General features: G+C 39.4%; 1 protein-coding gene across 1 annotated transcript in view; it reads right to left on the minus strand.

Moving 5' to 3' along the window:
• The window catches only part of LOC102235897 (gamma-aminobutyric acid receptor subunit beta-4-like), a 60,625-nt gene extending 37,867 nt beyond the window's left edge, over positions 1 to 22,758 (minus strand). The window contains exons 1-2 of the mRNA XM_005800753.3: positions 21,964 to 22,758; positions 19,422 to 19,516 (exon numbers count right to left, since the gene is read on the minus strand). Coding sequence (XP_005800810.2) covers positions 19,422 to 19,516; positions 21,964 to 22,043 — 175 coding nt within the window. The 5' untranslated portion in view covers positions 22,044 to 22,758. The remainder of the gene's footprint in view (positions 1 to 19,421; positions 19,517 to 21,963) is intronic.
• Positions 22,759 to 23,189: the final 431 nt, after the last annotated feature.

Raw genomic sequence — 23,189 nt, forward strand, 5'->3', positions numbered from 1 at the left:
ATCAGTGCCATTATTTCAGTGTTTCTTTCAAATTTCTGCTGAACATTATGGATGAGCCACTTATGTGAGACAAAGTGCCATGTATAGCATAGCATAGTGTAGGTTTTCACAACTTTTAGACTTTTTAACATATTGCGGCCAGAAATCTTAAGATATTTTGATTGCACTTTATGCAATAGGCCAGCGATCTGCAACGTCAGTCCTCAGGGACCGATGTCCTGCAACATTTAGACATCTTTCTGCTTCAACACACCAAGATACAATAATTAGGTCATTAGCAGGACTCTAGAGAAATTGACTTCACACTCAGAAGGTAAATCAGCCATTTGATTCAGGTGTGCTGTTTAGGGAAACATCTAAAAGTTTCAAGACAGAGGAGTTCCTGACCTCTACAACGCGGCAATACAAAGGAGAATATTATTAGTGTGGAAGAAGGATGATAAAAGGTTTTGCTCCATCTTCTTTGAAGAGTACCTAAAACTCAGTGAGAATCACATTTACCTAACAGATTCTCAATTGGATTTGGATCTGGACTTTGACTGGGACATTCTAACACACCAATGTGCTTTGATCTAAGCCATTCTATATATACCAGACAATATCTTTAGGCATTGTTGTTCTGCTAGAAGGTGAACCTCTACACTGGTCTTATGTCAGGCCAATAAGTTCTCTTTAGCTTTTCTGGTGAAGATGAGCACCACTACCTGCATGATACTGCCACTACCATGCTTCACCATTGACATGGTGTTGCTGGGGTAAAATGCGGGGTTAGCTTTTTGTTGTTGTTTATGTTTGCAAAGTCCACAAACAAATGTCTGAGGCTTTTTTTTTTTTTAAAGGCGGCTTTATACTGAGATGAAATTACACTCAAATCAATTCTGTTTAATGATTAGGTGACTCCTGAAGGCATTTAGTTCCATAGAGTTTTATTTAAAGAAATACTCCCACCTCATTTTTCTGTCTTTTATTTGCAAATCATTTTAAAACCATAGATTATGTTGTCTCTCCCTTGACACTCACATGTTGCTCCATCGCAAATATTACACTCGAAATTCCTGAAGTTTGTGGTTGTGATGCAGCAAGATGCAAAAAAGTTATTTTGCAAGGAAGTGTTTGCACATTTTTAAGCATTAATTTCTAAGGAGACATCTGTCCTTGTATGTTTCAAATGGTGCAGCGCCTCCAAGCTAATCTTATGAGCCGACCTCCATGTGCAGTGAATCCCATTACTTCAGGGGAATGCTGCGTGTCGCCGCGTCCGGCTGAAGTTCTCTACGTAATTACATTAACCTGCCGTAATTACGTGGCTAATATGTCTCAGGGGGAATAAGATTAATGCTTTAGAGCTTTGCTGATATATTCAGAAGCATTCTAAGTCACACTCTGACTATGGGAATGCATGAGAGTTTTATCTAAACTGCTTTAAAGGTGAATTCTTGAGGAGTTCAGCCAATCAGACACCCTGCATTTGACAGGCTGCGCTGGAAGTGATGGTAGAAATGAAAACTTTCATCTTAAGGTGTTGTTTGCTCTATGAAGGATGAGTAGAAGTCAGAAATGCGAGAGTTGCTCTTACAAGACACGTATTTCTGCCATGTGAAACTTGACAACCTCTAACCTCTCCTGCACTGCCACCTGGAGTTCAGGGTTCGTTTATTTTTTTGCATCAAATGACACTTTGCCAAAGAGAAATGCAAAGATGACACTGTTAAAATGAAAACAAGTTTAAAGATGGTGACCAATTGACTAGAGTGCGAGACTAGAAATCAAAGGTAACCACACACTGAGCAAGCTACATCACACATGGCGATGTGAGCTCTACAGTGCTTTTTTGTTGTTTTTTTTTAAGATGCAACAAAAGAAGAATTCAATTTAAGAAGAAAATAGCTATGTTGAAAAATATGACGTGTCATGTTGAATAGCTGCTTTTACAGAAATAGCTGGAATTCAGAAAAATCAGCCCTTAGATTGTAGGTGAGAATCTTAAACCTTAATCCAAACAACCCTAACAAGCACTGGATCATGAAAAAAGCACCTCAAAGTACCAGAATGTCTACAACTAGAACATTTAGCAAAAGAACAAGAAAGAAAACCAACGAAAAATACTCTGTTCCCTGCACACTGTCAACTGTGAGCTCCCAGGGTTTGGCTTGGTTACCACAGCCGACAGCAGATCCCATTCAAACGGTACTCAGGGACTTTAGAGGCCAGGTGTTCACGTCAAGACTTTTTTTTTTCTTCTTCTGCTTCTTCTTTTATTTCTCCGTTGTATTTTTTGAGTCATTATTAAGCACTTTCTGCGAGGCTCGCTGTCCTGCTGGGAATTGGCTGCTTCTGTAGGGAAGAGCTGCTTCCAAAAGAACAGCCTCGATTGGTCTGTGCAAAGTGTGCAGGTAGGTGGCAAGTGTCATGCTGACATCTATAGGAATGCTGGGGAGCGGGTTTTCCCTGCAGAACGCCGCGGCGGAACCAAACACGTAAGCAATGTCACTTACTTGTCGGGGATCATTTGCATGGCTGATCAGCGTCTGCTGTTTTTAGAAATTCAAACAGAGCCGTTTTGGTTGCCAGGCACGTTGGCCAGGTATGAGGCATGAAGAGATGTGAATTATTTGGAAAGATTTGTAAAATAAAATAAAACACATTAACATCCAGACAATTATTACCAACGCAACACTTTTAACAGTGCTGTTGCAGTTTGAATTCATTGTTTGAGATTGCGCAACATGAATTGGAAGCCAAAGATTTTTTGTATGTAGTATGAAGAGGCTCGGTCAGAAGCAAACCAGGCAATGAACCCTATAAGTTAGGTTTTTCTAGAGAGGAGACCTTCAAATCTTAGGGTGTGTTTACACTTGATACTTTTGGGCTACTTTACACGGACCAGAGTCTGTCCACTCTCTTGGTCCGGACCTTTTATGGAGGGTATTTTCACACCTGATAGTCCAATAGACCCGGTCTGATTGAGGACCAGAATACCACTGAATATCTGCCAATGCAGTAACTGATAAATACAATTCTCCAAAGGTTATTGATTCATAATTCAGTCAAACATATATTATTGCTCTCCTAAAATAATGTATGTATGCAAATTTGTATCCTTACAGCTTTAGTTTAATCATGATTTGTTCTTGTTCTTGAGAATTAACTACTTGTATCTTTACTCAATAACCCTGAGGTAGTAATTTTGATCTAAAATACTAAGTTATTACTAATTGTCCTGAACAATTACTTTAGCTTTCAAAACTAAACAACTCACTGTTGACAGCATAAAACGATCTTCATTAAAATTCAGTGTTTTTTCTCCAACCCTACCCAACCATCATTTTTAAAGTGGAAACCTCTTTTATACGGCTGGTTGTATTAGTTCAATTATGGGCTACGCTTTTAACCAAGCTTCTCGGTAGCGTGTCCCCCAGTTGCTGTAAATGACATTTCTTCCCTTTTTTTTTTTTTTTTTTATCAGTGTGAAACAATTGTAAAACTGTGTCCTTTCCTCGACCAGTCTATCCTGTCTTTGTCAAGGGCGCATCTCGCATCATTTACTGCTGGTTCAAAAAGTGAGCCACAGGGGACCTCAAGGGGAGATTTAAAAAAAAAAAAAAAAGGCGGGGAAAAGTGCCCTGCGTGCAGGATGCCTCCCCGAAGCCTGACCCGGTGTTTTCGTATTTTGCAGTCCACCGTGATGCATTCTGGTGCAATTCCATCAGCATTTTTCGCCTTCATTTTCGAAGTTGCTGAAAACAACACTTTGAATGGGAAGATGAAGTATATTCCCTTTCACCGGCGAGCTATCTCCCCCGCACCCGTGCTCCCACTGCCTACCTACATACACACCTCATTTAATTCAAATGGAAAATATAAGCAAAGGAAGGAAGGGGCGGGGGAAAACACCCAGCATGAGCATTTTTCCTGTTTCTTCTGCAATAAATCACTGGCAATTCTCCCTCATAAGGATAGATATCACTTGTACATGTCTCTACATCCATCCCAACACATCCCCCTGTTTCGTGCTGAACATTCAATACTTTGAAACTGAATCCCGATCGCTTCTGCTGCAAAGCAGCAAGCTATTCGACGTGAGGCGATACGCAGATCAACAGATTGTCTTCGGCACTGCAGAAGCGTCCGCTTACATTGACAGAATTGCCTCCGCGTATCATTTAATGGTTTCACTTGCCAAAATGCAACGGCTGCTGCTGCTGATGTCCGGCACACATCAATTAGCGGTCATGTTTACAGAGGGCAAAAATAATGGAGTGGGAAGCGATCTCTGTACATAGCTACACACATACGTGTACAGCAGTTACGCAGTTATCTCCCTGGCACATGGCGGATTGCCTCCGATCAATCACACTTACCTTCCACAAACTACTGCACAAAGTGAACCTGCAGGCCCTGCGGTTGCCTGCGTGTCCCGGCTCTCTTTCATACTTAGTCAATTAACGCTCTGCTCCATACAAGAGCCTTGTTATAACTGATCTGGTGTTCCGTGGCTGCATTAACTGTTTCTCCATTACAAACAAGATAAAGCTGTAGCTGGGACATGTTCTGGTCAGTGGGAAATGAGCTCGCTTTGCATGGAGCTGACAGGGACAGGTGACCAAGCTTTGATAACATGACCACAGGCTGAACTGAAAATCTCTGTGTGTCTAACATTGTGCTTTACAGTAACTCTGTTTTTCTTCCTGGCTCGTTAAAACCCTCTAATACTGGTATAGATGTCTCGTGTTCTGTCCTATGTGAAAATGCACAAATACATCTCATCCTATATGTAATTCAATATTCAGCTAAGTCATGATGTCATGTTTTTGCTTTGTTTTTTGCCAAAGGTTATGTGATATAAGATTTTTGCAAAAGCTACATTGATGCAGTAGCAATGAGCAAATAAATAATGCTACTTAATTTCATGCTAAGTTATGCAGACACCCAGTCTACACTAATGAAGGTTTACTCTCTCACTGTCTCTTAAATGCTTCACAACTTCCATTACATTTTAATATTAGGCAAAGTTAACTTGAACAAATCATGAATTAACTGTAGATAACTTCATCGTTTTGGTTCATTTTCACCAGATGAGGAATGCAATCACTGATACATGTCAGTGTGGGAAGGATTTTGATGCAATTTGACTCAACAAAACAACAGATAGACCCATTATGCACAATCAGAGGAAATATGTAACAGTATGAAGCTTCCCAGGAGTGGTGGACTCCACAAGAGGATCGAAAGTCATCCAGGATAAGAGACTGGGTAAAAATGGCAGCAACGAAGATCTCTAATGCCACTGGAGATGAAAAGCAAACACAAAGGACTGTCTCACCTTTGCAAATCAAAAATTTAAAAAAATGTCTTGATGATCAACATAGAAGCAGTTTAGAAAAATGTTTGTTTTTTTTAAATGATGAGACAAAAGCGTGCCTATAGGTACGACAAGAAGCTATTAATATTTCAGAAAAAGGACGTCGTATTAAACATGATGGTGGCACTATGACTTTCTGAACTTTGCAAAATTGGTAGAACGATGACTTCTGTTTACATCTAGAAACTCCTGAAGGAGAATGTACAGCTATCATTTTGTGACCTTAAGCTAAAGCCTAGTTGGATAATGGAACCGGGCAATGATCCAAAGAACAACCACAAGTACACCCCTGCATGGCTGAAACACAAAACCCCAAAATGAAGACGGTGGCCAAAGTCCAGACTTAAATCTGCTTGGGATGCTGTGGCACAACCTTAAGCGGGCTGTTTATCCTCAAAAGCCCTCCAAAGAGACTGAATTAAAACAGTTATATGAGGAAGAGTGGGCCAAAATTCCTTCACAGTGATGTAAAAGACTCATTGTCCGGTATTACAAATGGTTGGGAGCAGTTGTTGCCCCCAAGAGCAGCACATCCAATCATTAGGTTTAAGGTACATATTCACTTAGAATGAGATTTTTCCCTTAATCAGCTGGAAGATTATTTGAAAAATGCATGTTGTATTTACTCAGGTTATTGTTATCTGAAAAACTGAAGTGAAAGAAAATAGCAGGAATATCTAACAGGCAAAATCCTTTTCCCCTGCACTGTAGTTTTTAATATTTTATGCATAGCAGCTAATAAAACACAAGATGCTATTCAAGTAGTACTGACTTAATTATAATAGTTTCTTCTTCCCTCTGATGAGCAACATATGCTCATTTCAGCACAAAGAACATGAAGAGCGAACGGTAATCAACACATTGACTTAAAAATAACAGTGCAAAAAGACACGTTCACATTGAAAGACAGTTTTGTTTTTATGCCAGCGCAACTTTTTTTGTCTTTTGTAGACAATGTGGGGCACCCTCACCAAGCGAGACAGAGACAACAAATTTATCACCAGCCAGAATTTTGAGAGGTCTATTTTAGGACGTACTACCTTGACCTTTATTTGTTTTACTTCCCAAACAAAAGTTTTAATGTCCTCACTGACTTCTCCTCTCTTTTGTACATTCAGACCAAAAATAATTTGGATATTTTGATATATGCTCTCTGTAAATAGTCACCGCAACGTACTGTAAATGGCCAAAGGAGAGGTCAACTACAGCAGATGAATGTTGAGTTTCAACAAGACATCACTAATTTGTGCAAAAGAAATATATATATAATTTTCACTTAATTTGATTTTCTTATTCTCATTAGATTAATTATTTAATCGAATTTTGTGGCACTGCATGTTTTAGTTCATTTAGTTTCACTAATTAAATCACAAACTTAAGAAAATTTGACTGTGTATAAATTTGCAAGATAAAAAAAAAATCCCCTGCTGTCAGAGAAAACATTGGACAACGTCAGAGAGTTTTAACAGTGTGATTTTACTACTAAACTGTTTATTGGGTGAACCTTCTTCCACGCTCTCATTTTGAATTAAACTAGTTTTTCCATCCAGCTCTTCTTAGGACAAAATAAAAATCAAATAAAAGATTAAGTAGGAAGACATTTACTGACCGCTTTTATTTAAAGAAAAATCATAATGCCTTTGTTTTTTTTCATAATATATGAAATAAAGAGCTATTAAACTTGCGATACGCAATGAACTGTGAGGTTAGAATGAGGTTTCAGAACCCCAGATGTTCTTCTTTTATAGCAGTGATAACCTCTGCAAAGCATAAAATGCTCCACGACGCCAGAGAATCCCTCTGAGAATCTCACAGTTTAAGGTTTTCTGTTTTAGAGAGAATGTGTTGGCGTGACAGTGCAGTCCAAGGACAGAGTTTTGGACCTTTTGTCCGTGCTTCCTGACAGATATCAATGTTTGCGAATGCAGTAAGAGTGGAAACTTTCTCCCCCCCCCCAACATGAACTACTGAAGTATGTTTAGCAATGTGATGTAAATAGTCACTAAGAAGATGTTTAATTGAATATTTCACTGGTCAAATGGCTTTCCACGCTACCCAAATGGGACTTAATAAATTACCTGTGCAGGTCGCGAGACATTTGCAGGGCTTCCAGGTTCTTTGTCACGCCGTTTATGGACATCTACGGTATGCTCAGCGAAATCCATTTTCTCCCTGCTGCACAACTGGCAAAACACCGTTAAAGGCAAACTAAGCAAGTATCACTGTTTATTACAGCGGACAAGGACACAATGTAGAAGAAGAGTAGCTTAGGAAAGCATCACAGGATTGGATTTGTGCTGATAATCTCAATTATTTTTCATGTTCAGGATACAAAGAGCTGAAAGGCAGAGCGAAACGCTGACCTCATCACTAACCAGGGCAAAGAAGCTGAATTGCATGAAACTGACTCAGAACGGACCGCCATACGTATACAGAACAGATATGTCTCTTGAGTGCAGAATTCACATTGCTGCCCAAAAGAATATGTCCTCCTCCTGATTGTTCATACAGGCGAAATATTCCCATTATGTGGAAGTATTGACTTTTTCCAGATATTGCCCACAATATGCATGCTTACTTCTCTGCAGATGTGCAAACAGAGCAAATATGTAAAGGGACCTAATGAAAGTTTGTTGGAAACTACTGTGAATGACTTTGTAGATGCTAAGTTAATCAAGTGGTTCAGCATGTTTAAGCGAAATTAAGTCACTGGAAAATCCATATAATCACTGACCATGTTAGGTTTACCAGGTGTCTGAAGAACATCTAATCGATCGATGGTTGCCAGCTCTTCAAGCAGGTGAATGTTTGTAAAAGTGAAAGTTTAGTCTAGGATCTGATTCAGGCATGGAATACAACAAGCATGTGGCACAAAAGAGTTTCCAAGGGTAATTAAATGGCGTAGAGAGTAAAAACCAAGATGTATTCTTAAAATAGATTCATAAATCTCATTGACCTAGTTAGTTACAGTAGCAGTTCTACAATATAGATCCTTAAAGAATTTGTCTATGTAGTAACTGCAACTTATTTTAAAGTGAATGCAACATTTTTACAGCAACTCTATATTCACAGTGCCCCAAAAACGTCTTCTTGTCAGTGCATAGCCTGTTTAGTTGGTTCTTGGCAATAACATTTTGGCTATAATGTTAGTATTATGATGTGATTTTCAAGTGAAACCATCCAACTAAATAATGTGGTGTTTTGTTTTGTTTTGTTTTGTATTTTTTTACACAATGATATTATGAGTACAACATTGGTTCAGTGAATAAATGGCACTCCTGGAAAGAATACAAACACCAGCCAATACATGTCAAATATTTTGTGTCAGGTGTCTCAGCTTCCCATGCCACATTTTCTTTGGAATATTTTAGGTATGCTCAACAGAAAAATCTCCAAATAGTCAGATTTTCCACAAATCATTTGAACTTAAGTTACACAGCAAATTCCGGTGTATCTGTAAATGCAGAAGCATTAACAAGCATCACACACCAAAAGACTGTGATTCAGATTTCTAATTGGTGCAAAATAAAATTTACAGTCTTTCCAGTTTTTTTTTTTTTTTTAAGGAATCTGGTCTGCATTCAGTAAAAAAAAAAAAAAAAACTAAAATCTTTGGTAAAAAAAGGTCGGCTAATCATCAACTTGATCGTGTAGAGATTTTAAAAACCTTTTCTCAGCTTCTGAAAACAACAAAAAGAATCTAAAGAAAACGATTTATAATGATTTTCATCAAGACAAACTGCAACATCAAACATAGCCATAGTGTTATATCTTGATTATTTATATATATATATATATATATATATATATATATATATATACAGTATATATAATATTATATAATTACAAACAAGCTGTGTTTGTTATTTACAAAAACAAACACAGCTTTGTGCTTTCCTTGCCCAGGGCGGCAAAAAAAAATATTTTTACATGTACATAGGGTTGACATTGCTGAACAATGACTATAAGATGGATGCCAATGTTTTTTCGTTTTTTTTTTAATAGCTTTTCTCAAAGTCATTGTGTTAAAAATGTTTGAGTCAGTGCACCCTCCAGATACCAACTTAGTATTATTAGTGGGTGGACCTTCAACATCATTAAAGGGACTTTACTGCACAGTCAGCAGGACTATTTTAACATGTGTCCGTGTGTATTAAATTAACCATACAGATCCTACTGTGTATAAATGAGAAATATCCCCTCACACCAAATCGCCGGCTTTTGGTAAAGAGCACAGTTAGAAGAATGGCATGTTCAAAGCATCCGTGATATGACGCCCTTTGTGCTTTGTTAATGGTGCGCCCTGAGATCATAAAACTCATTCCGGTGATGACAGGTTCATTTGAAATATGTCCTGGGGAAGGACAAACGTGTGAACGAGGCCAGAGAGCCGAGAGCGGGGCGCTCATAGAGTATCTCTTCCCACCGACAGGACATTCACTTGTTTTCGGATCTTTCTTGTTGACATATCATATTGGTACCGGCAAAGTGAAATAAATCCTGAGCAAGCCTGCACACTGGTGGCCCATTTTTCAACATGCTTCCCCGTGCCCCCACGCACAAATCAATGGCGGTTATGGACACGGTGTCAGATCATCCGACTCTTTTTCTGACCGATAATTACACAGTCCCTGACACCTGCGAGGAGAGGCACCCGAGAAGCAGATTAACACGAAAAGGCGTATCGATGTGCTTCTGTGTGTCTTCATCTGGCCGATCAAGAGAAGATAACAGCAGCTATTGTTGCAAATAAACTATTCAGTGTTTGGTGCCTGCTTCAGGGCCATATGCGTCCTTTTTTTCTTTTTTTTCAGTTCTGGCAACAAGGCCACCTACATATGCCGGGCATCCATCTATCCTTTTCTAGCACATGAACTAATAAGAGCAAAGAGGAAAATGGCCGAATACAGCAAATGGAATATTGCAGTTAATCACACAAAACTCATAATGTGAGGTAGTACAAGTTCATGTTGCATGCTGAAGAATCAGTAAAATCAGTTTTGTTCTTCAGATTGGTAATTAAAGATGGAATATCTGGCAACTACTACTTAAAGACTGATTTGTAAATGGATGGAAAGACTCTTTGACTATCAATATTCCCATAAAGTAGGTCATGTAATATGTTACTCAACTTCAAAATAAACTTATTCAGGTATGTTTTATGGATCATTGCTTTTATGCTTCATTATAGAGCAGAATGAGATAATCTAGGTCAAAAATGATCCGTGCTTTTGGTAGACTTGTACACAACAAGTTCATATGTTTGAGATAAGGTCACTGAAAGGTCATAAAATAAAAAAAATCACTGAATGGAGAAATGTGTAGGTCATCAAGACTGTAAAACAGGAAACAGAAGAGACAGAAGAACACAGTCAACAAGAACCAGAGCAGAGTTCCATTCTTTAGTTTGGAAACTCCTATTTGGAGTTCATGAGATGTGGCAGCCTCCCCAGCCTTCACCTCATATAACAGGTGATTCAAAACATGCTGGTTCCACCAGTTTTAGCATTGAAGGTGATACTAAGCACTCTTGTGGAGGTAGAGATTTTGAGTTGTACTGCGTTGTGTGTTTCAATTTCTCTAGAATTTATGAGGATTTATGTCTCACATACGTATATGTCTGAAACCCATTGCAAAAAAGGCTCCTAAAAACTTGCCACTGTACTTTACTATGAGTGAATGTGACCTGAGCTCAAATGGGGTATAAGGTACAAACACTTTCTCTAATGGCTGCAATTCTCAGCAGTGGTCCTTCACTGGGTACAAGCACACTGCTATGATTGTGTTTCCCCCACAGTCACAGTGGGTGCTTGATATATTTCAGTTTTTCTAAGCCACAGTGCAGCATCTGAATGACTTCTCAGCGCCCGCGCTGTACTCTGCTAACCCTGGTAATCAAAATGGTGTACAGGTGGACAAGCACATAGCGATCAGAGCAGAGTCAAATGTTCATGGGGAAACAGTTCATACGTTTGGATGATGATGTCAAACGATACGCCGCAGAGAATCAGTAAGATTTTGTCTGTGACAGATGATAAAGATTTTTTTATATTTTATTTTACAAGTGTTGTATGCTAACCTCTGAAGGATCTATCTAAAAGGAAATCTTAAGATGGTATCCCGATTGCAGTGCATTGATTTTATTGCATCCAGATTGCATCCAGCATCAAAATAGACAGGCCACAATAGTAACCTGTGTTTGTACCATTTTGTTTACATGTACATCATTGTGTGTGTGTGAGTTGCTTTGTATTTGATACATTGTAAGAACCATTTTCCTAACACATAATACATTGTAGAGACCCATGGCAGAAAGTCAACCCCTAATCGTCGATCCTTTGCCATGATTGCTGTGTTCACTGTACTGTTGTAAACCTCACGTATTCCAAAAAACCTTGAAGTGGGAGGAGTTTCATACTGTGGAGGGTTTGTGCAAAATGAACAATTGTACCAAACCTAAACTTAACCTAAACTCAATTCATACTTTAGTCCTAAACCTAGTCCCAAACCCTAAGTTAGGCATTGACTTGTAGAGGTTAGAAGTATGGAAAGCCTTTGTAAATATAGAGAAATATACCATGTGTGTATCTGTGAGTGAGAGAGAGTGTGTAAGCAGAAATAATTGGGTTTGTGTTGAGTACAGGTGTATGTGAATGAATTTGTCACCTGGAGGTGAACAGTTTTTAGAGTCGTGAGACAGGTGGAAGGCCTGCAAACCACAGCACCCACGGGCAACAAGGGACAGATGGAGATGACTCTGGAAGGACGCAACAGCCCCAGGCAGACACAAAGCACCACCCCAGGCAGGTCATCAGTGAAGCAAAGGAGCAGCAGCCCCAAGGCCAAAGAGGCACAGCCCCTAGTGACCTAGGGCCCAGAGCTCCCAACACACAGGCACACACCAGAACTCAGAAGGACCAAGGCAGGGAAGGCACCTGATGAGAGAGCTCTGAGGGGACTGTAGGGATGGACGCCCAGTTGAGCCCAGCCCAGCTCCAATAGCCCACCTGACACATCCCAGGGAGCCATACAAACAGCATCCTACCAAAGGGGGATGACTCTTACCAAACACCCCCAACACCATCATCAAAGACCTCCAAGCCATCCTCACTTCCTGGCCAACACTGAACCAGTATAGGCACTGGAGTAGAAGAGGACTACACCAATCTTACAGATCGGTACATATACGGGTCCTAAAGTGACAGCTTGGTATGTTTTTGAAACACTTCGATCAAGAAAAATAACAAAACTATGTTCATCCGCCGGCTACACTTTTCTAAAATATATCCCTATGTTTCTCCCACTTGTGACAAATGTAAACCAGATGATAGGACTCTGGGCCAGTTGCTCTGCTCCTGCCCTAAACGTATGGACTTCTTGCACAAGATGTTTCAGTGTACAGTAATGTTGATAGAATAGAATAGAATAGAATAGAATAGAATTACTTTATTCATCCCAGCAGGGAAATTATTTCGCAGTTACAGCAGCATAGAGACAAGACACACAACAACCACCACTGAGTAGCAATTGTAGACAAAATAAAAATAAAAATAAAATATAACATGCTGTCAATATGAAAAGCAGCTTAGAGTAGTCCTTGCAAAGATTCGTATCTGATGGCAGATATCCGACACCTGATAGCCATTTGATAATATTGGGCTCCAGCAGGGTCTTATGTTATGTTTGGTGGTAGCATAGCGAGTTATTCTGAGGGAATGGAAATCCACTACCTCCTTGTTTCAAAATGCCATATTGATAAGATCTCCTGTATTTATCCTGAAGACATTCGATAGTCTTTGCCAGGCAATCATCACAAGTTCCTTGATGTGTGGGGTCCTTTAAACAGTAATGAATAAAAGAGGACGTCCTGACCAATTGGATTTTTTTTTGTCATCATTATTATCATTATTTCACCCTTTTATTTTTTATTGATGCTGTGTTTGGTTTTACCGTTGATGCAGTCTGTGATAGGACAGTTGCAAACTACTTGATCTCCCGTGTTTGGGGTCAGTAATCAGTTCATACTGGATCTAGCTTCAACTCAGATAATTATAACATGTTTGACTGAATGCAGCTGAGGTCAGGTCACATTACTTCCCCTCTCACACTGACAGATTTTTGTAAAAACTTGCCATGCTGACTGTCCGACGCTAGCAATGGAGACTTTACTCAACTTGAAATCATGTGTAGAATATGGTTAAGAACATTGTAGTTTACTCTAAAGTTTAAATGGAGAGACTACAAAGTGGAGTTGTTTTTTTTTTTTTTTTACCTCAAATGAAAAAAAAAAACAAAAGCCAAATATTGAGCCCCAATCAGTCCGGGTAGTTTCATTTCAAGCTTGCATGTGCATTATCCATGCTTTCAGGAAATCTAAAGTCCGTGTCCAGCATTGTGCCAATTTAAAACCGTCTGAGTTGAATCTTGAGTGCTCAGGGTCGTCAGCAGTGTGCCGTGGCACAAAAAAAAAAAAAAAAAAAAAAAAGAAGCTGACTGATGTTGCAAATGTCAAGAGATGATGGACTACAGCTCTCTGGCCAGGGAGCAAACCGCGGCTACTCTCTGTGTGATTCGCACTCTTAAAACCTCCTTCTGTCCACTTCCAACACTTTCATCTTCATTGCATCATAACCAGAGAAACCTTTAAATCAGAACTTACACAAATACGTAAACCGCAAAAAGTACGATGAAAAAAAAAATCATTATCACATCATTTCGCCCCCTGCTAAGCCGTCCTAACGGGTCACGATACAGTCTGAGAACGTTTCCTGAAGTTCCTAAAACAATACATCCTTAGTGCCCTGTGGCTTCTGAAGTTGGTTCTGTGTGTTCTCAAAGACGCCACCATATCCCGTCGGATCAGCGTCCGAGAGTGTGAGGTGGTGGGCGACACCACCACACACTCTTTGTCACGCTCTTTGAGCGAGAGAAAGCAGGATGTCCCAGAATAACCTACTGTACCGTTTTGACAGGATGAGTGTGTACCTGTAGGACTGATTACCTGATGCAGGCGATGTTAAAAGTATTAAATCAAGCCTGGCAGCGATCTGTTGAAATGTAGTTTTAGCAATAGCATTCTTTATATTTTCCTGCAAAAAAAAAATAGTTTCTCAAAAAAACAAAAAACAAACAAGAACAAAACAAACAAAAAGGCACCGACATTTGTATTTGTCAATATATCTTTTATCAGCTTTTTGATTTTAGACCCGGGTTTGCAAACCACATTGTGGCAAAGTCGAGACTTTTCTATCTTCTAGTTGTACTGTTTCAACCATTGGCTATCATAATAAAACAGTGCTGAAAGTATTTATTTCAGATATGCAAGTCTTTTTTTCTGCATTGACTTATAGAGAGAAGTACAAAGTTCTGCTGAAATTGCGTTCGTATGAAAAACATAATCAGATTGCGAGACGACGACATCTCTCATTGCAGAAGTAACTGAGTCATGATATTTACATCCGCTCATAAATAAAAACTGTGGGCTTTTCTCTTGTTCTTTTTCCATAAGGACACAACAAATAGTTTTGATCATTTCCAAATATATTACATTTTCTCAAATCCAGAGTCAAAATTATATAATCAGGCCCAAACATTTACACAAATTCCTACTTATGTTAAAATAAATGTCATGAGTAACGGCACATTACTCAAGAACCTTCTAACATAAATCTGGGAGGATTTTTGCCCACTCTTTATTACCCTGTCTTGGATGAGGCTTTTGGACACAGTCTATAAATAATTAGTATGGCACGAAGGCCTATGCAGAAGTCTCATTCTTTGCTACCCTAACTGAACACCCATCTGTGTCCAAGTTTTCAATTGGTTAAATGTAGTTTTTCTTTTTTATCTTCTAGTTCTATCCAAATTTGTGCAATCTCTCAGGACCGCAGGTATTGAAGCAAAAACCTTATCATGATGCTTCTACCACCTTCCTTGACAGTTGATATAAAAGTCTTGGGTTTGAAAGCCTCATCTCAACTCCTCCAAACATAATTCTTTTTTTTTTCTTTCTTTTTTTGCACAAGTGGTCTTTATGGAACTGTAGCTTGATGGTGAAATGAGCAGGGGAAGACATGTGGCGAATGTCTTGAGAATCAGATTCAAGACAACAATATTGAGGATCTTAACCTTTGCACATGGTGCGCTCACTCTCACTTTGCAGTTCAGCAATATTATTTAGCAGGAAACAAACTCCAATTATGAAATGGACAGTAAACCACTGAAAACTACTATCAATCATTCCCAGATGTTTTTCTTTTTAAATTTTTTTTAGCAAAGTGAAAGAGACCTTTACTCAAAGAAAAAGCTCGGTTCCTTTCAGTGTGTGTGAAACGGCTCTGAGATCGCAGCACTCCAAAACGCAGACTTTAACGGAAGACATAACCTCAACTATAACATTTTATTTTATTTTTTTTAATGGCTAACATCAGGCTAACACATCTTGGCACACAAGGCTTCATCAGAGCATCTGCTTTTGGCACAGCACCCAACCAGTGGAAGGTTATATGAGGAGGCGCACCTGCTATATGTTTTTCACTGCTTGATCTCATTATCATCAAGTGTGTTATAGCGGCAGGGCTGACAAGCTGCTGCCTCCAGCTGATTTACAAAATACCAGTAAAACATGTGTAATTAGCGAGCACAATCCAAAAGGCACCAGTGGTAAAAACAATAGTACACCATATATGTTACTGTAAGTTAGCTTATGCTTTCAATTTATGTAAAAGTCTATTACAGCCTATGAAACCAAACTACAACATTGATTCTACAAGAGTGAATTTCAGGAGAAATCTCGTCATGTTGCCTTGTGTTGTCAACAATAACATACTTTTACACGTGAAGTTCCTGACCGTATTTCTGTGTAAATCCTTGCATTTTTGTAGTTGGAAACAAATATTCATATTCACCCAGAGTAAAAGTGATTTCCAGGAAAACATGTTCACTGCATTTCATGTCAGTTTCGACAATAAGGTAACTCTTCGTGAGGAAAATTTACATTTCAAGTCTTTTGACACCTGAGTGGAAAGGAAGCGTGCTGCTGCTAGCAACGAGTGCTGTCCATGGTGCTGAATGGGCAGCCAGTTCTGAACCGTTTAATGGTGTGACTTGTACAAAAAGCTGTGTTCCAGTACTCACACAAAGATTTTAGTTTATTTGTACAAAGATATGCTGTCTCTACTGAAGTGTTTCCACAAATGTGATGCTTTAGTGAATCTAATTTTGTTTCCAGCAAAGCCAGGCTAATGAAGAGTTTTCGAAACACTCTGTGGCATGAGTGTCGCAATCTAAACGCGACATCGCACAAAATTAGGCAAGTGCTAATTAAATGCCACTGTAACTCTTTAGTCATGCTACACTATGCCAACACTCTGTCTACACTAATGAAGATTTACTTTTTGTGGCCTGCTGATACTCCAACAGCATGACAGTTTGAGCCATTGTCTGATAAATTTACTTTTCTTTTCTTTTTTTGCTTTCACTTTGCTCTGTGTACGTCATGCAAATTTAATCGTCTAGAGGCAAAGAATATCTCAAAGATGTAATACAACTTGCTATTTTAATTAAATACTTTACATTTCCTTGCATTTAGAGCTACGTACAGCACATTTCTAGATACAATTACGTATGGCAAAAATAAACAGCAGGTTGATTAAATACTCACATAAACATTTGCTGGGGTTTAGCAAATGTTTTCTAATTTTTCTCACTAAAATTTTGTTACCGTATTTGCATACAAATCTAAACACTGTACCTAAAAACTGTAATCATGCTTGAAAGTAAAGAATAATGAAAGGCATGCCCTAACAGTCCTGGTAAAAACAGGAATCTGAGAAGTCGTGACATGTTGTTTTTTTTTTTTTTTTGCATGTCTTTTCTTCCAATTGTAAAATTCAATCCAGCCAAAACACTTGCAAAATTAATTGACGCCACACATTCTGGATGTGTCATTTGCTCTTGTTAATTTGATAGCCGATGCTGTTACTACGTCCTGAGAGCTCGCTAAGATTTTTTTGTCCTTTTGACAGTATCAAGCAGCAACAGCCGTCCTCACAGAAAGCAGAGCTCGGCGAATATGAGCACATAAAGCTGCTGCTAAACTCAATGAGCACAATTCGAATTCTGGAGCAAATTAGACTCTTAACCGCTAATAAGGACCGAGTCAAAACTTCATTCACTAGGGGCGATACGGTGACGAAACCCCAAATGTTCATGTTTCTTTTAAAAATCTTTGCCGGACTCTTCCTTATGTTGTGCAAATACCCGGCGGAACATGTAGAAAGATGAATTAAACCAGGTTTAATCTGAAAACGCAACCTCAACTTCAAAGGTCCGTATGCTACTTGACAAGCACAGTGGTGGAATTGATTCGGCCAAAACAATCAGTCCCAGTGGCATTTACAAGAAACTGGTCTCCACACTGTTCATTTTCAGCAGGAGCCATAGAAAGCCGCATTATTTATGCAAGTAGTTTCATAGTATTTTAAAAATGTTAAAAGCATAAATATGTGGACATAATATCATCTAAAGAGGATGTACTTCATCTCTGCCTACTGATTGTGTTAGAGTTTCTTTGTAAAAGTATTTACGCCTCATCATATATATATATATTTTTTTTTTTTTTCTCATTTTGTTAGGTTACAATCATACATTATAGAAGAAGAAGAAAAATAATATATGACTTCCAGGTGAAACAGGGGAAGGGGAAGTTTGCCAATAGAAATCAACATCATTTGAATTTTTGCACTCATTTGGAAGCCTAAACAGTTCCTTATATATTCATCCTCTTAAATATGAATTAGTGAAATCAGCTGCCTCCAGAAGTCATTTTAATAATTAACAAAGTCCACCTGTGAGCAATTTGATCTCAGCACAAATCCAGCTGTGCTGTGGAGGCTTCAGAGGTTTTGTCAGAGAACATTAGAGAACAAACAGCCATTCAGATCCAGGAACAGATCAGAAATGTCAGGGAGAAGGACGTGGGGAACACCGGTGTCCTCGCGGACCCACGGACTAACATTTCAACGTTGGGCTTCCTGTTTAAGGTTTGCCACAAACCTCATTTTCAGGTCTGCTGCTGAGAACAAACATTGTGGAGACCAGTTTCTTGTAAATGCCACCGGGGCTGATTGTTCTGGCGAGTCGATTCCACCACTGCAGTTGTCGAGTAGAATGCCCTGTTCAGATGAGACCAAAACTACATGCAACACAAAACCAAAACCGCACATAACCTTATACAAAAGAGTCTTCACAGTGGAACATGACGTCATTATCCTGTGGGGATGCTTTTCTACAAAAGTGACAGGAAGGCATGTCAGAGCGGACGGGAAGAGAAATGAAGAGAAATTCAAGGCAATACTAAGAGAGAGCCTGTTTTCTATTGAGCCCTGAGTGCAGATGTTCACCCAAACAGGCAACCAGAGTTATTGTTTAGATTTAGATCAAACACATTCATGTGTTGAGATGGTTCAAAGTCTGGACCTTGAATCGGCTCAGATATTGGGCAAGGCTTGATCATATATGGTCTCCATCATGGCTGACCGTGGATTGAGACGTTTTGTAAATAAAAATGTGCAAAGTTGGTTAAACAAAAATATACACCAAAAGACTTGTAGCTGCAATCGCACTTAAAGGTGGTTAACAAAGTGTTGACGTAGTGGGTTTGAATACAAATGCACACCACACTTTTCAGATTTTTAGTAGTTAAAATAATTAAAAGCTTTTACCATTTTCCTTCCGTGTCACAGTTTTACGCTACCGCCTCAATGAGACCTCAACAAATGCACAGAAGAGTAGAAATATGGTAAAAGATGAAAAAGTGTTCAAAGCAAATTAAATGCTTTGTCAGATAGATTGTTTTATTTCCCCCGTTAATGCTTGACTCTCAAGGAACAGCAATCTTCTGTAAGTGCCTGGATAAAGTCACAACTCAACCCATCCCTATAAGTTTTCACTGCAGGCCAAACCTTTGCCAGATTTCAGGCTGACGACTTCAAATATCAGGATATCCAAAAAGCTTGATCCAATAAAACAACCACACCCACATGATTACACCACCTACCTCCAAAATCAGGCCTCAGACGGATATCATATCCCTTCAGCAACTTGTCCACGGTAGTCTTGGCCACAGACATTCCGGTGCTTTCGTTGGAGGAGCTGAGGGCAGAAACCACAAGCTTAAGTGCTTTTTTCCCTCCCAATCAGCACCAACAGGGTTGTGTGTTTTTCAGAACTTGTGTCCACATTTAGTTAGAAGTTGGAAAAATTCTTTTAATGAACACCTTGTTCGCAACATTAATGGGTGGAGGGTTTATTGTGTCTAAAAGGGGCTTTTTTACCACCTGACATAGTAAAAAACACGTCTTCCTTTTTTGTTAGTAGTTCTGATGTACCATGCAGTTAATAGGATAAATACAAACTACAGTAGTTGGACCCAGAGCCTGATACGAACAGCTTGTCCAGGAGGGTCCAAGGCCAACTTATACTTACAACAGTTTAAGCAAACGCTATGCTATCGACCTTTAACCGTTGTTTGTACCATGTGATTATTTACACAGGAGATTGATTCTGGAGGCGGTGCAACCAACCAAACCTCCTATGAGAAACAAATAACGACAAAAGGACAGGTGCAGATGGTTAATAATCAGATGGTTAATAATCAAATGTGTCCTAACATTTCTGGTTACAGAAAAGTGAGGCAGTGCATAAATCAACACCATAGCGTTCGCTTAGTTTTCATATGCACATTTTCTCTTCTCTATGTTTCACACGGGAAGATCGTTGGTGGCGCACTGCCTCCACTCCCTGTGTAAATAACCATCAGGTTCAGTGTAAATAATCAGTCCGTGTAAATGTGATGTCGATTTGCAGGTTTATAAATCTGTGTGCGCCAGAGCCGCCGTGACGTTGTTTTGAGATCGGAGTCGTTTGACGGATCTTTGAAGTCCGCTTTGGACCCCGGCCCCTTCTTGAACCAAAATTTACCTTCAGATGTCCACATCCGTCTGCTCTGGGTTTGTTCAAAAATGAAGTCGCAAAGACCCTACTCATTTAAGAAAGTAACAGAACACTGCATCAAAAAAAAACCAACCTGAGCTACACCCTTGAAATCACATAGTAACCATTTAGAGATGTGTCATAAAAACGAATCAGTGCTGCAAAAACTAAAAAACAAAAAAAGGCTAAATCTGGGGTATGGTTGAAAATTGTGTCTTATGCATTGGACTCACATATCATGCACATCCATCAAGTCAATTGTAGGAGTGTTCTGACGACAATAAATCAGTCAAGCATTTCATTTATGCAAAACTTTCAAGAAGCTGAGAATTAACTTAGATTTAACGTATTCATTTTTCTTACAAGCTCCATCCTATTCACACAGGGTTTTTTTTTTTTTTAGTTTTATTTTTAGAAAAAACAGAAAAAATAAAGCCTCCAATTTTCCTGTCAGTTTGAGCCAGGATGTGGACTATTTTATTCCCCACTCGCTCAGGTCTGACTAACACTAATAATACGGGGTGACATGACCTGCAACCCTCTCAGCTGGTCCAGTTCTTTGTACTGTGAAGGTGCAAGCTGAGTGTTGAGGGAAAATTTAAAAAAATAAAATAAATAAAAAAAGGAAGGAAGGAAGGAAAAAAAAGGGTTGCCTGAGTCATGGAAGCAGCCTTTTATTAACTCACTGTGCAGTTGTTCATCACGCTGGGCGCTTTCAAAAATCTCTATAAGCTTCAACACCTGGCAGCGTCAGCGTTGGGGTTATATATGAGAAACCGTCTTTCATTACTGTGATCGGGTGTATAACGGAAGCAAAATGTCAAAAAAAAAAAAAAAAAAAGTGCAGCCTCAGTCTCAGTGAGCACCTTAAATCTTTTAACTGACACCATGGACCGCTGCAGAAAAGGAAACGGAGTAGGCCACAAGGGATGTACATCAGTGTCTTCAACATCAAAACAATGAGAGAGCTGAGCAGCAGATTCTGGCTGCTGTGATGTTTGGAGAGGGCTTGTGCACAAAATGTGTGCTGTAAACATTAAAAGGCCCTGACATGAGCTGATTTATTAAAAGGCTCAAAAGCTTTCCCAGCTTTCTATCTGGAGAGCTACAAGCAGAGGGAACCTGCAGGGATTTTTTTTCTTCTTCTTCTTCTTTTATCCCCAGTTCTGATTGATTTGATTCACTTCCACGAGGTGGCCAAATAGAATAATTAAATATGTAACGATATTACTGACCCCAACTCATAAATCCAGCTGTTTATCTTATAAAAAATATTATCTAATCGCTACCATAACGCGTAAAAGTCTTTTTATTATTATTATTATTATTGTGGACTGTGCACCAAACACATCTCCATTTAGACATGAGGAAAAGGTTACATTTCCCAGTTGGCTTGCTATGGTGCACGCGCGTGTTTTTACGCTCGCGCGCGACGCATCTCTGTCTAATAGAGCATATATCGGCAGCGATGCCCCCTATAATGAGCAGGCCTGGGTACCCCCTTAATGCGATTTGCCACATTTCGGGTTGTTATTGATCCCTAATTAAATATGTTGGTGGATATTTTTTTTTCTCTTTCCAATCAGTTTAAATGAAAATTATCTTACCTTTGAACAAAGCATAGGAAGGACAAAGCCACCAAACCAGAGAAAATTCCACATATTTTTTCTTCTTGACGACCCAACATCTCCACGAATCCTTATAGTTCCTATAATCCAACCAGTCCAGTGGTCCTCCCGAAAACGCACAAACTAAAAAATAAAACAGGCAATTAAAAAAAAAAAACAACAACAAACAAACCAAAAAAAAAAAAATTGCCTTCTTTAAAAAAAATATCAGTCGAATTACTCGCCTACATCTATGCAGGCGATTTTTTTAAAAGTGTTATTATAATGGACAAACAAAAACAAAAAAAAAGAAAAGAAAAAAAGGAAGGGGGGGCGGGGGGGAAATCTGCTGTTTGGACCCCGCTGTTTTCCTTTAGCTATGGAAATCCGTGCAGGTCACAGAGCCCCTCGACCAACACCAGAAGATCAGACATCTTTGCTCGAATAAAAAAAGAACAGCATATAGGATACTTTTAAAAGTGATGACAAGTCCAGTTGAGGGGGCTGGGGGAGAGGTGGTTGGGGGGAAGGAGGGGGAGAAAAAGGAAGAGAAACAAAAAAACAGCAAAGACTGGCATGAATGGCTGAAGCAGCAGCCTCCTGACAATCAAATCGGCGGATGAAATTTCCCTGTCCAAATCTGCAGAAGAGGCATGGTTCCAGCGTTGCTCCGGCGCCAGTCTTCACCCACAACGTGATGCTGTTAAAAGATATTTGACTGAGCTGAAAACGGTGGTCGGCTGATGTGTGTGCGCGCGCGCGCGTGTGTGTGTGTGTGTGTGTATGTGTGCGGAGTGGGGTGGGGGGTGCTGGGGGTGTAGGAGGGGGGCGGGGGGAGCGGTGGGTTCAAAAAGAAAGGAAAAATGAAATCTCCATTCCTTTTTCTTCTTCTTCTTCTTCTTCTTCTTCTTCTTCTTCTTCTTCCTTCCCCCCGTTGCTGCTGCTGCCGCTGATGATGATGATGTAGATCAGCGCAAAGTCACTGAGGGGAAAATGCACATTGAAATAGCACTGGGTAATATCTGATGCAGACGTCAGAGCAGGCTATATCACCCCTCTGATGAAGAAATTTAAAAAAAAAAAAAAAAAAGTACATGCCGAGAAATATGGATTTCCCCCTCTCTTTTTTTTAAATGCCAAAACATGCGTGCACAGCGAAGAGACGCATTCGAAAAGTACTCCTTTCTCCGCTGGCCGCTGATAAATGGCGTATGGACACGTTAGCA

This window comes from Xiphophorus maculatus, chromosome 11 (assembly GCF_002775205.1).
Source record: "Xiphophorus maculatus strain JP 163 A chromosome 11, X_maculatus-5.0-male, whole genome shotgun sequence".
NCBI lineage: Eukaryota > Metazoa > Chordata > Actinopteri > Cyprinodontiformes > Poeciliidae > Xiphophorus > Xiphophorus maculatus.